At 46.1% G+C, this 12,690-nt stretch overlaps 1 protein-coding gene across 1 annotated transcript; it reads right to left on the bottom strand.

The window, feature by feature from the left end:
- Positions 1-778: 778 nt before the first annotated feature.
- Positions 779-11,886, bottom strand: LOC130531728 (neuronal acetylcholine receptor subunit alpha-7-like). Its single transcript, XM_057043837.1, has 9 exons — positions 11,699-11,886; positions 8,229-8,368; positions 7,752-7,796; positions 7,443-7,552; positions 4,516-4,763; positions 4,174-4,368; positions 3,772-3,858; positions 2,161-2,270; positions 779-2,073 (listed from the first exon to the last, which is right to left on the bottom strand). Exons 1-9 carry the CDS (start codon positions 11,760-11,762, stop codon positions 1,465-1,467), a joined length of 1,608 nt encoding a protein of 535 aa, XP_056899817.1. The 5' UTR covers positions 11,763-11,886; the 3' UTR covers positions 779-1,464.
- Positions 11,887-12,690: the final 804 nt, after the last annotated feature.

Genomic DNA, 12,690 nt, shown 5'->3' with positions numbered 1-12,690 from the left:
CAGGGGTCAGGGGTCATTCCAATCATCAGGGGTTCACATCCCTCCCTGGGGCCTCCGTGCTCCAGAGGTTGGACCTGAACCTTCCGGTTCTTAGATAATCTGACAGTCAGCAACACTGAGGGAGTAACAGCCTCCAGATGTGAATTTGCTTCTCAGGTTGTGCACCCTGGCTAATACACACCTCAACAGTAAAGACTCTCCTACACACACACACACACACACACACACACACACACACAAACATATGGCTATATGGTTGCCAGCTGATGCTTTATCATCTAACCTACATGTCCTGACAGAGTCTCTGTTAATTTACAGTTATGTAATAGTTTCAGATTAGGATGCTCCTCCGTCATGTGTGCTTTGGAGACACTTGGTTGGTTAATTTCACCTTCTGCTTGAAGCGTGAAGGGAATTACTTTATTGTTGAACAATCAGGCCAAATGAAAATCATTTGTTTTGTTATATTTCACGGCTGTCCTTAATTATTTTGCCTTTAATTCTCAAACACTTTTTTAGAAAGGTGAAATTGAAGCCGATGGGGGATGGTTCAACAGTCATCTGTGTGCCCACTATCTTTGTTTAAAAGATATAATCCCTGACTTTATCTGCATAAACCTGCATAAATCTGTCATAGATTTATAATGAGGTTTAAATCATAAACCAAGTGAGCTTGTTGCAACACCACTTCTTATTATTATTTAAATGAAATGTCGGTTTTCTTGGCGTTTATTCAGGCAGTGTAGTGATGCTACAGTTGAGGATCCATCACACTCTGTTCCTCAGAGAATAAAGTTTTATTGACACAAATTGGAAAAAAGGTCACATCTAACTGATGGAGGTGAACGGAGCAGTGAGAGGCGAACCTTTACAGCGACAAAATCCTTTTTCATGCGTAATATCATCTGTTATTAAAAATACTGTCCAGCTGAAGGGACATTATTGGCCAAGAGATCCACTTTAGGACACAAACGTCTGTCTTAAATAGCTCGAGATTCTTTTAGCTGAAACAGTAACATCAAACGAGGACTCCTCTAGCTTTTACACAGGATCGGTACTGAAATTAGACAGTTGAGCCATTAAAACAGAAGAAACAGTAATTAAATCCACAGTAACATCTGTTATTGACTCATCAAATGCACCAACACTGATAGCACAAACAGACAGTAACGTCCCCAGAAGGTTTATGAGCTCTGGCTAAGGTGACTTCACCTCTGCCTGTACAGGTGAACACAGGTGATGAGGTGGACCGGAAAAACAATGTTCTCTTCAATCAATTCTATCTCATTAATTACTCACTAAACAGACGTGTTCAACTCTACAGATTTGGATCTCTACTCGTGGTTATCTTTTTCTCCTTTCCAGCGTCTCCAAAGTCTGACTTGAACTTCCTGTCCTGCCTCACTCTTTATATTCCTCCGTCACCCTTCTGCTCTGTTTTTGTCCCTGTCCTGCTGGAAACACCTATGTGAAGTCCTTTGAAACGGCCTCTATGAAGTTGGGCGCAGACATGAGGATGGTGAAGGTGCAGATGATGGAGAAGAGGGAGAAGGCCACCAGACAGAGGCGGTCCACCACCGCCGCCGCAAACTTCCACTCGCTGCAGATGGCCTCGGCCTCGTCTTGGTCCCGGAACCTCTGGGCTATGTAGGACACCTCCTCAAGGATGCACATGATCTCTGGTGGGGGGATGCTGACCCTTCCCACTCCCATTCCCAGGCTTCCGCCGCTGCCTCCGACAGGTGGCTCCGCCTCCTCGCTGGGGGAGCTGTGGTTGCGTCCTCCAAGTGCCACCCCAGAGTCACTGGAAGGGGGACAGGATGAGCTGTCTGTCGGGTGGTAGGTGCTAAAGTAAAAACCCATGGAGCCGTTGGAGGTTCCTGTTGGGCACGATGGGCCAGAGGTCTGAGCGAGGGGCACGCTGAGGCTGGGCATGGCGCTCATCTCTATGGAGCTGGAGCTGGAGTGACGCTGGGAGAGGTGGCGAGCTTTATAACCCGGCCGCTTACGCTCGTCACCGGGTTGCTTCATTCGGAGGAACCAGGCACACCAGTTCAACAAAATCACACGAACCTGGAAAAGCAAAGCGAGATGTCAGAGGAAACTGCCTGTTAGGGGTTTTACATGATGACCCCCAGAATGGGAACGCCGGTCACTCACCCATTTAGGCATCTTCCCTCCGTGAGGGTCGTGATGGTGAAACTGCAGGACGATCACTGTCACCACCACAGACATTCCCACAATCATCATGGTGCTGGCAAAGTACTGCGCTGTTGATTACAGCAACAAAAAAACACTTTCACTTTTGAGGGTTTTGGGTTTTATCCTGTATTTAAACTCCAGCTGAGCTGGCCCAGTCGGACTTAATAAACAAGCACCAAGAAAATGTGGGTTGGCTTCACACTGTAACATGGATGGAAAGCAGAGCTGGTACTGTTGCCAAGGGCAGAACCAACACACACACACACACACACACACTACAGATGCTGAACACTGCTGCCTAATGAATCATATACTGTATTTGATGAAATAGCAAATAGGAATCATTGTTGGCAAATGCAGTCATAAATTAAGTCCAAACAAGCAGCATCAAATGAAATAAAAGTATCGTGCCGAACAGATTATGAAAGTTTGAGAGTACAAAAACATAAACAACTGTTGGACATTAGGCCACAGTAGTGGAAAGCAGCGCTATAGGGGACGACCTTGTGACGGTGACGAAGATGATTAATCTTGCTGACGTCCACAGGCAGCAGACAGAACCTCGGGGGACTGGTCTGGGTTGTGGACATTGAAAAATGGGCTAGCAGAAAGAGAGGTGCCCCTTAGCAAGGTACCCTCGCCTCCATATGCTCAGAGCACCTGTTCACACCACCGCGTGTTCTCCCTGTGTTCATGCATGTATCTCGTGTGTAACAACCAGAAGTAAAGACAATCATGTCTCCCTCTTCCTCCTCTTCTATCATTAAACTGATGCAGACACTTTAATTACTTCATTTTTCCATTAAAACAGATCAGATCTCAGATCAGTCAGGAGGGACAGTTGTCTTTTGTTCTGTCTCCTGTCCTCTTTCTTCTGCTGCCTCCCAAGAAGGAGATTTCACAGCCCATTAACGGCGCTGACAGTTTGTAGCCGATAAATTTAGTCTACCTGCTAACCACTCGCTTCAGCCGAGTGATGTATCGACGCCTTCCGGCCTCACACAACACGCGTTTTTTATTTATCTGCGCTGCCAGACGACGGCGTGTTTTCAGGTCTATCATTTGTCCCGTTATTGTGAACGTGGTATCTTTTGGAGGCAGTTTATTCAAAAATTAGCCGATAAATCAAACAGACTCATGTGCATTTGTAATTAACTGGTTAATTACAATTCATTTATTCAAAGGCAGCAGTAGGATGTTTAGGGTGCAGAGGCATGGCGGCGTAGAGGGCAATCTATCATGTCGCATAAGCTGATAGCAGGTAGCATAAGCAGAATTTTACATTATTTGTTTCCTCTGAAGGACACCCTCAGGGACCTTTATCTAATTCCAGGTTAGAAGAGCACCTTAGAAGGAAGCATCTCATCTAAAGGGCACCTCAAAGGATGTTTTCTCCACTAGGAGGGCGCCGTTGAAGGCACGAAGCCACAATTTGCCCGAAGGGTAGGAGAAAATGGTTTATGTGGTGGTCTTAAAATTCTGTGCTGACCTCCTTCACCAGCACATCTCCCTATTGAGTGCACACACGCATGTGTTATAAAGGGGCACGTGCACGGAAACACGACCCACCGATGAGTGGAACAGAGTCGGACGTGGCGGGCATGATCTCTGCTACCAGGAGCATGAAGACAGTGAGCGAAAGCAGCACAGTGATGCCTTGAGACAGAGACAGGAAGAGACATCAGCACACAGGTAAAAACAATCAGTCAATACCAACATGTGTAATCAGTAAGTTGCCATGGCTACAACCATGTATCCTCTGATGGCTCCTCTGACTTGTACAGTATATTGACAGTATTAGACGTTTGTAATCATCCAGGCTGCCTTTACAAGCTGAGTGACTCTCAGACTGATTCAAAGAGCAAATATTCTTATTCAAAATTGCTGATCACATTGAAAGATATTGTTTTATTTCAAGTTTAATTATTATCTTTTGTTCAGTGACACCCTGTCTGTTGAAGGCTTTCTCACCCAGAGAAATCTTCTCTCCAGAGTCTGCGGGCAGCAAGAAGACCAGCAGGGCCAAGCCAGAGATCAGCACACAGGGGATGAGCAGGTTGAGGCCATAATACAACGTCCTGCGGCGCATGGTGACTGTGAAGGTCACATCGGGGTACGGCTCCTTACAGCAGTCGTAGTAGAGCTCGTTACGCTTGGCCGGCACCCCTAAAAGACGAAGCCACAAAAAAGACACAGGTCAGGTGGGACAGGTTTTGTCCTGCGGGTACAGATGTGTGTTCTGTTCTCACACAGCTGAGCTACACCTTTATCACACACTTATCTGCATGTGTGATCAAGAAAACCGTCCCCTACCCACGAGGTCCCACTCCCCGTTGGGTATGTATGTAGACGTGTCCACGTCCAGCATCTGGAGGTCCAGCAGCCAGCCGTTGTGCGTCCAGGAGCCGAATTTTAAGTCACATTTTTGGACATCAAACGGGAACCAACGCACATCGATGTAGCAGGTGCTCTTCAGGATGCCTGGCGGGATGTACTGACAGTAGCCTGACGCGTTCACCAGAACGTTAGTGTGGAACGTGGCGTCAAACCGCTCGTCGGCACTGGGGAGGGAATAAAGTCAAACTGGTCTTTAATCAAGGATGTCTGCTCACATTAGTGTCTCATAACAACAACCGGACCCTGGAGGTTGGGTTTACTAATTCAAACGGATGATGTTGAGGAGCGGAGCCCCAACTTGTTGTTTTCTGGTTCTACAAAGCAGCCAAGGACTTCTGAAAAGTCCAAATGGTTTCAAAGGAGGTGTTATTGTGATGAGCACAAGATCAAATAGTTCATAACCACATCTTCCACGTGGGGTTAAAATATGTTAACTCCAAGTTTCCAACTCTATTTGTCCAATTTCTCGATCATCTCTTTTACTCACTACCCGGAATACAAACTCACATTTTCATCTGCTCACACTGTGATTGAAGTTCCTGGTTATCACTGTAGAATTTTATCACGAATACATCATTGAAAATCTACAAACATATGACACAGGCACGCCGCGCTGGGATGTATGTTCATGAATAAAAGCACTTAAGTTCGGATAAATTCAAGCTAATGTTTGAATAATTCATCACCAGAGCTGCCTGGTCCACCCTGCTGCTGATGTTTAATCAACTGGAAGGATGTGAATTACACAATCTGGGGCCTAAAAGGTGTTGAAAATTAAATTCTTTTGTGTTGAATGTGGCTGCAGAATGTTTCTCCTGATCAAAAGCCACAAGGAGATTTGAGAGTGGAGCAGGGGTGAAACTGAGCCTGGTGCTGGCTCCACTGGTTCCGGTGGCACCAGCAGACACGAGTCATCCATCTAAAACGGAAACTAAACAGGTTTCTGACTTTCACTCACAGACATGTTTTTTCATGAGTCCGTACTGTGAAACCGTGACCCTGGTGCGGACGATGCTGAGTGGCAGGTAACATTGCTGGAAGGACGGGAGGCTGCAACCACCCAAATCAAATAAAAAGACCAAAAAACTTGTGGCGGCCAAGCATGCATCCATCCATCCAACCATCTGTCAAAACAGATTCAGACAAAGTTACAATTTAGTCCATTACATCTGCTCCTCTAGTTCTGTCAAGACGTCCCCTCCTCTCTCTCCGTCTACCTCCTCTGCTGGCTGAAATAGATCTCTGCCATTCGCCTCAGCTGGACGTCCTCCTGCCTCATTAATTCCCAGTCGCACCATTGATGGATGACAACGTTGATTGGACACCGTCAGACAAACGAACGTGCCAAATTCAATTAAAAAAGGACCTTTGCACACAGGAATGTGCTAAGGTGTCGTTAACATGTGTCTGTGTGTGTGTGTGGGGGGGGGGGGGGTGAAGTCAGCTGTCAATCACAGACAGGTGTATTTGAAAATGTAACCAGAGTGAATCTCTGAGACAATGTGCCACTACGGAAACCAAGGAGTTGGCTCTTCATGGACTTCTGACACCAACTCAGCCACAAGGGGGGATGGGGTGGGGGGTCATTTTGGATGGTCCTCACAACTTCAAAGGACTGTTTGAGGGTTAAGACCTTGTTTTAAGGTCGAGGTTAGAATTGGGTTTAGGTCAGGGTTAGGTGGTTAGTTGGGATGGGCAGGATGGGGAGCTGGGTTTTGCATTATGGTGGCGTCAGGGTGACCTGACAACACAGCCGTCCACAGCTCCCCATCTGCCGCTCAAAAACCTACTAATGCCCGACTAGCACAGTGGTGACGTGCTGATAAATTATGAGGTGGCGTGAACTAGAATGGGATTGTAAATCCCCTGACATTTGTAAAATGAATGTTCAGATTCCAAGATGTCTGATATGTAGTTTAAAAATGAAAGGAGCAGCTCATAGATTACAGAACATGCATTGATGTGTTTCTTTAAAGCATAAGTGCTAGCATCCAGAATTGTTGTGTTTGTGATTATTGAGATGAATAACAAAATTAGCAAAATTCCTCATATCAGGAAGAAACAGCTGGAGCAGCTAAATGGTGGTCTGAGGCAGCTCCGGCAGGAAAAAGAACTGGACCAACAGAGGAATAGTTCCACCCTAATCTCCTAAAGAGATTAAATAAGTCCAGAGCAGAATTTCAGCTTTTTTACATTCATTTGGAACATTACCAAACAACAACAACAACAAAAAAGCAGTTGAGAATTTTAGCAGGAGGAGATGAAGCTCTGAGAGAAAGTTCCTGCTGAGAGAGGAGCAAGGAAGGTGGAATGAATTATGAGGAGGAGCAGCAACAAAGAAATATGGAGAGAAAGAAGAGAGTGAATTAGAGTGAGACATTGGTGAGTTATGAAAGAGAGATGTTGGGAGACAGAAAGAAGAAGGGCGATGGAGAGAATTAGAGAGGCAGATATGGGAGTAAAGCAGGTGAGAGCAGGAATAGATTAGGGTGTTAATCCAGGCAGGTCTAAAAGCAGGGCTTTTAAATTTGGGTTAATACCTTCATATCTTTGTTCTGTCCTGGTGCTTTTCTGAAATACAGACATTTCTGCATTGTTCCCAAATCGTATCAGATGGGATCTATTTCCTGTTTCTCTGCACCGGAGCCGATGTGTCTCTCGAGCGCGCGGAGGCAGCGCAGTTAGTGGTTCTGAAGAGCAGTGGCCTACATTCAGAACTGACTCCAGAAACTCCCCAATACAGACCCGACCAAAACAAACGTCATCAAACTGGCCTCAATCACAAGCTCCAAGAAAGAGATGGAGGTAAAGAAGCTTTTAGGGAACGGTGCCACAGTTCTGACCTGTTGTAGAGCAGGATGTCAGGGGTCCAGACCTGGTCTGAAGGGAATCGGAGGTTCTGGACACCAGGGTAGCTTTCTGGATTCCAGGTTAGGTAGATGTCTGTCCAATACTGGGACAACAAGAGACAGAGGTCAAAGGTGATGCTGTGGCTGCAGAAGAGTGTGAATTTATTCAACCTGTTTGGATGAAACAACACATTTCCCCTCCTATTGGGAATGAGGAGGTGTAGATTAACTGGACAATCCAGCTCACATTTGGAACTCAAAGCCAGAGTGGAACCAGACGAGGACCCCTGGATGTTCACTTACCAACTGCAGCCATGCATTGGTCATCAACACTTGGTTCTTCTCATCCTGTAGATAAAAAAAGGGTGAAAACAATCTGAATAAATCATGAAAACAATGATGTTACCCAGCATTGTTAAATGGTTTCGAAGGCCCGGGTGGATTTAAGGGATGTAAACGTGTGAAAGAATAATCAGGATGAGAGCTTGACTCTTGCTTTTTATGGCTGGTCTGTGTACGTAAGTCTCTATTTGTTACACTAAAGAGACTAAATGTGCTCTATAAGGAGTGAAAGGGTTTTAAATAATTGAGTTGTTCATTTATATTTCAAGACTGAGTAATATGGTTTAAAACTTTAATGTTTTCATGGCATTATTCAGGAGGACAATAACCTGGTTAAAAGGATTACTGTAAGCATCCGAAGGACAAAGTCGAGAGAGAACTGACTGAACTCTAACATTTAACATTCCACCCTTGTTGGAAGATCTCGGCCATCCTCACCACGTCGATGATCTGCAGCAGGGTGAGGCCCAGCTCCACCAGGATGGGGGCTGAGTCGTTGACCACGGGCCTCTCCAGCCGGTTGTAGTTAGCCAGCAGTTCCTTGTAGAGCTTCCTCTGGTATTCCCCCTGCAGAGACCCTGAACAAGACCAGAGACACCGGGAGATCTCGTTAAATAATGGACTGGTGCAAACACACACACACACACACACACACACACACCACACACACACACACACACACACACACACACGCACACACACACACACACACACACACACACACACACACACACACACACACACCACACACACACACACACACTCTCTCTCTCACACACACACACTCTCACACACACACACACACACACACCACACACACACTCACACACACACACACACAAGTACATATGAGGTACATCATGTCAACTCTGTACGCCCTAAAGTAGCACATGCTAATGATGCATCTAAAGTAGATCAATACTTCATCATTACAGCCAGTGATTATTAGAGGTCAGAGGTCACAGACACAAGGCTAAGACGTGTCTATCTACGTGAAGGAAACTGACCAGATGCCAGAGATGAACTATTTCAGGATGGAGGAATTTGAGAGCGTGTGACCATCAGAGTTGCTAACGTAAAATCAGGCTGAGGTCACATGACAACTTTAATATGTGAAACCTGGATGAGTCTGGACTCCTTGGGGAGGGGGCGGGGAGTTGTTAACAGTTTATTTCTCTGTCTCCCCGGGGACCAAGACATTATTCCTCCACATCGGTTATGAGAATAGCGGGTCGGCCGATCGATGGACACCTCTACTGAGGTGCAATGGAGACGAAATAAAAAATGTGGATTGGAGAAATACGGCATGAACCTGGGCTGTGCAGGTTAACCTCTTTATGTCTGTGGAGCTCTGATGGGGGTGCTAAAAAGAGATGGAGGTGTTTCAATCCAAGAACAACATAGGGTCACCTATAGAGGAGCCTTGATGGTGTCGCTGGCAGACCTGAGGAGCGTCTGTACATCAGCTGGCAGCTGTGCATCTTACCAACAGATGCTTCCATTAATATCAACCTATATAAGAATGAACTTAGGAGACATCTGTGATGCTGAGCATCACTATTCATGTTGCAGATGTGCTTCTGACGGCAGCAGTGCTAAACAAGTGAATATGACAGAGAGCAGAAGTGTCTTTCTATTGTTCCTGCTCTGTTTCTGCCTCTAATCTCTTCCCTTCTCTTCATCTTTTGGAATAAACACCCTAATTTATTCTGCAACCCACCCCATGAAAGCCTCCTCCCAATATTGGGATAATTCATTCAGCCATTTCCATTTTCCCGATTTTTCTCAGCTATGCTAAATCAACCCTTTTCTCTTTTGACAGTGTTTTCCTCTTTCTCTTGTGTTTTTGAACACATGAAAGGTGATAAGGTTGGGAAGTCCTTTTCCAGTTTATTCGCAAAAATAAAGAAAATGAGGTCATCACCTTTAATCACACAATCTACAAATGAGCAGAAGGAATTTATGCTGTTTTATGTCTTTTCAGCAGGAAATAGTACCAAAAACGCTCATCGCAGCCACAAAAGACACCGTGACGTCTGTTCGGTCCCATGGAACGAACCTCTTCTAGGTCACCTCTCATCCAACAGGTTACTCACACACACATTTCCCAAAAGAAACCATCCAGTTCACTATTTGAGGCGGAGGGTTAAATACCCTCTGCTTACATCAGGTTGTTTTGGTGCCCCGATGAGCCCAGTTAAAACAAGTCCAATACTGGGACATGTGCATCTTTAAAAGAAAGAAAGGAATCTACAAACACAGATATTGATCCAAATTCTCATAATCTGACACCTGCCGTTATATGATAAATCCCATGATAGATCTAATAGCTCCAGAAATGACATAATCTGATTATTTTGCTCCTGAAAATGCCACTTTTCTCATCATGGTATGTGTCATGAATTTGTCCAGATGGGCTCAACATTGATTTGGAGTAATTCAGGTATTGTTTGTTTGTTTTTTGGTGGTTAGTTCTAGACAATCTAAGAAAAAACTCATGTTCAAGTGGTCATAATTTACTAACCACAACCCTAATGTATGTAATAAATCAGTTCTGTGGGTCAGGCTGGACAAAAAGAGGGCACAGAGCAAAGACCTGGAGCTCTGAAACTAGAGAGGGGAGGGGGGCTGCACAAAGACCTTGCTGACGGACCGCCGCTCCCTGAGGAGCAGGACCGTCGACACCACGGCGGATGCTTCATGTTCAGGCATTCAGTTGCAAATATCTCCTGTTTTGGCTTGAGTGTGAGGCGAGAGCTCAAAGCATGATGGGAACTGATTCGCTTTTTTTGGTTTTGCTGTAGCATTTTCTTTGTCTGTCACCCACGCCGGCGAGGCAGGACCGGGAAACCCCATTAACGCGCCGTTACAGGCACCATGAGGCGCCCAGCGCCGTAGAAGAGGCCTGTGAGCGTATGGTGGGGTGTGTTAATGGGGTTTTCGAGGGACGGATTCATAGAGGAGAGATTCACAATAAATATACAGTCGAGGGCTTAGAGTCTTAAAACCGCTGGCTGCTTAATCCTAATCCAGGAGTTAAGACCTTTGCCACGGTCCGGTTCAGAGTGCCTGGCGACCACATCCATGTTCCTCATGGTGTGAGGACCACAGATGATGGATGCCAGCATCCTACCACCAGCAGACCCACGTGTCCCAGAGCTGAGATGTGATGGAGGCGTTTTTACTGGTCAGAATATCACTCAACCCTCTCTTCAACACTCCCCAAACCAGAGTTTAAGACTCAGTCTGCAGCGTCTGGCTGGAGTCCCTGCAGGGAGCAGAGATGCCATCATGACTCTCTCAAAGCCACGGGTAGAAAGATGTGTGACCTGGCTGGACTGGAGTGGAGATGCGTCTTAGTCACAGCAATGATGAATTTCAGAGGCAATGCGCTTGAGCTTGAGATGCTGTTTGGACCAGAGCGCACGTGAAGAGTACAACACAACGGTGTGACTGTTCAGGTGTGTCTCACAGAATTAAAACATTCAGCAGAAAACAGACAGTTTTCAAAGTATTTAAAGAAAGAGAGAAAGGGGCAGACACACAGAGACAGAGACATGCAGGCAGAGAGACACAGAGAGACAGAGACAGAGAGAGAGAGAAACAGAGCTGGGACAAAAGGTTTGAGACACGATGTCACAATCTTGTTGCTAAACAGCCCAGATGCTGCAGAAAGGAGCATTTCTGCAGCCTCGTATGGACATCTGCATCCTGTTAGAAACATGGATTCAAGTGAAAAATCCTCCTTACCGAGGCATTCATGGGCTACAGTTTTGAATCCATGAGCAAAAGATTGGAGACGCCAAGAAACCCCGTTCAATTAGAAACCCTCAAAAACCCCAGAAGCAGCAGCACCGTTAGAGGAGTAAAGGCAGGAAGGAGAAGAAGGGGCTAAAAGTTGCTCCTACCTTGGAAAAGCGCAGCCGCACAGATGTAGAAGCCAACCGATCTCCAGAACTTGTAGAAGCGCATCCTGACGCAGGTCGGTGGCTCCTTCGGTGCCCGTGAACCTCAGAGCGGCAGAAGACTGGAAGCTGCTCCGCAAACAGGAGGGAGACGACGAGGAGGTGTGTGTGTGTGTGTGTGTGTGTGGTGTGTGTTGTGTGTGTGTGTGTGTTGTGTGTGTGGTGTGAGGGAGAGAGAGAGAGGATGAAGCGCCGCTGGAGTTCAGAAACGCGCGTTCACGCCGATGCTGAAACCCTCTGACGCGCGCGCGAACGTCCTGGAGTAATTAAGAGGGTAAACACAGATGAGATTAGTCAAGTCAACACAACATAAACAAAGACGTCAATAAATTGGACGGTTTAGACGGTTTTATTTAAACCGGGTTCATTTAAACCGGGTTCATTGGTAAAATTGGATTTCTGATGCTGTCTCTTACATCACGTGATATATTTTAGATCTACTGTGCCACATTTACACCGCATGAGTTCAGAGCTGCGCAGTAATCTGTTGTTTGAACGACAGACCAGAACCCCCCCCCCCCCCGACACTGACATGTCTGATTTCTGCATTAAAGTGAGTCCAACTCTGACATTTCTCTGTGTCCTCTGTAGTAGAAGCAGCGGATTTATGCTGTTTGATGCCATTTGCTGCTGAATCTTACATCTGACGCTGATGTTCCTGGACCGCGGTCACAGCCGGGGGGGAGGCGGGGGGGGCGTCAGATCTTCTGACAGTGTCGCTCCATAAATCCCAGTGTGCATCACGCTGAAGCGGCCGTTTTGGTGAGGTTTGATGGGCTCTTGCAGAGTGTGGATCACATCAGTCAGAGATCGGAGATGAAAAAGTGTTTTTGAGTTAAAACATGGGAAAAAATCACTTTAATTGCTTTAACGTCTGAAAATAATACGGCATTTTTCCTATTTTTAATTTCTTTTTATTCAGCGGCGTTAAAACA

This window comes from Takifugu flavidus, chromosome 9, assembly GCF_003711565.1.
Source record: "Takifugu flavidus isolate HTHZ2018 chromosome 9, ASM371156v2, whole genome shotgun sequence".
Classification (NCBI taxonomy): domain Eukaryota; kingdom Metazoa; phylum Chordata; class Actinopteri; order Tetraodontiformes; family Tetraodontidae; genus Takifugu; species Takifugu flavidus.
Note: the sequence above shows the minus strand (reverse complement) of the source record. Positions and strands in the feature narration are given on the sequence as shown.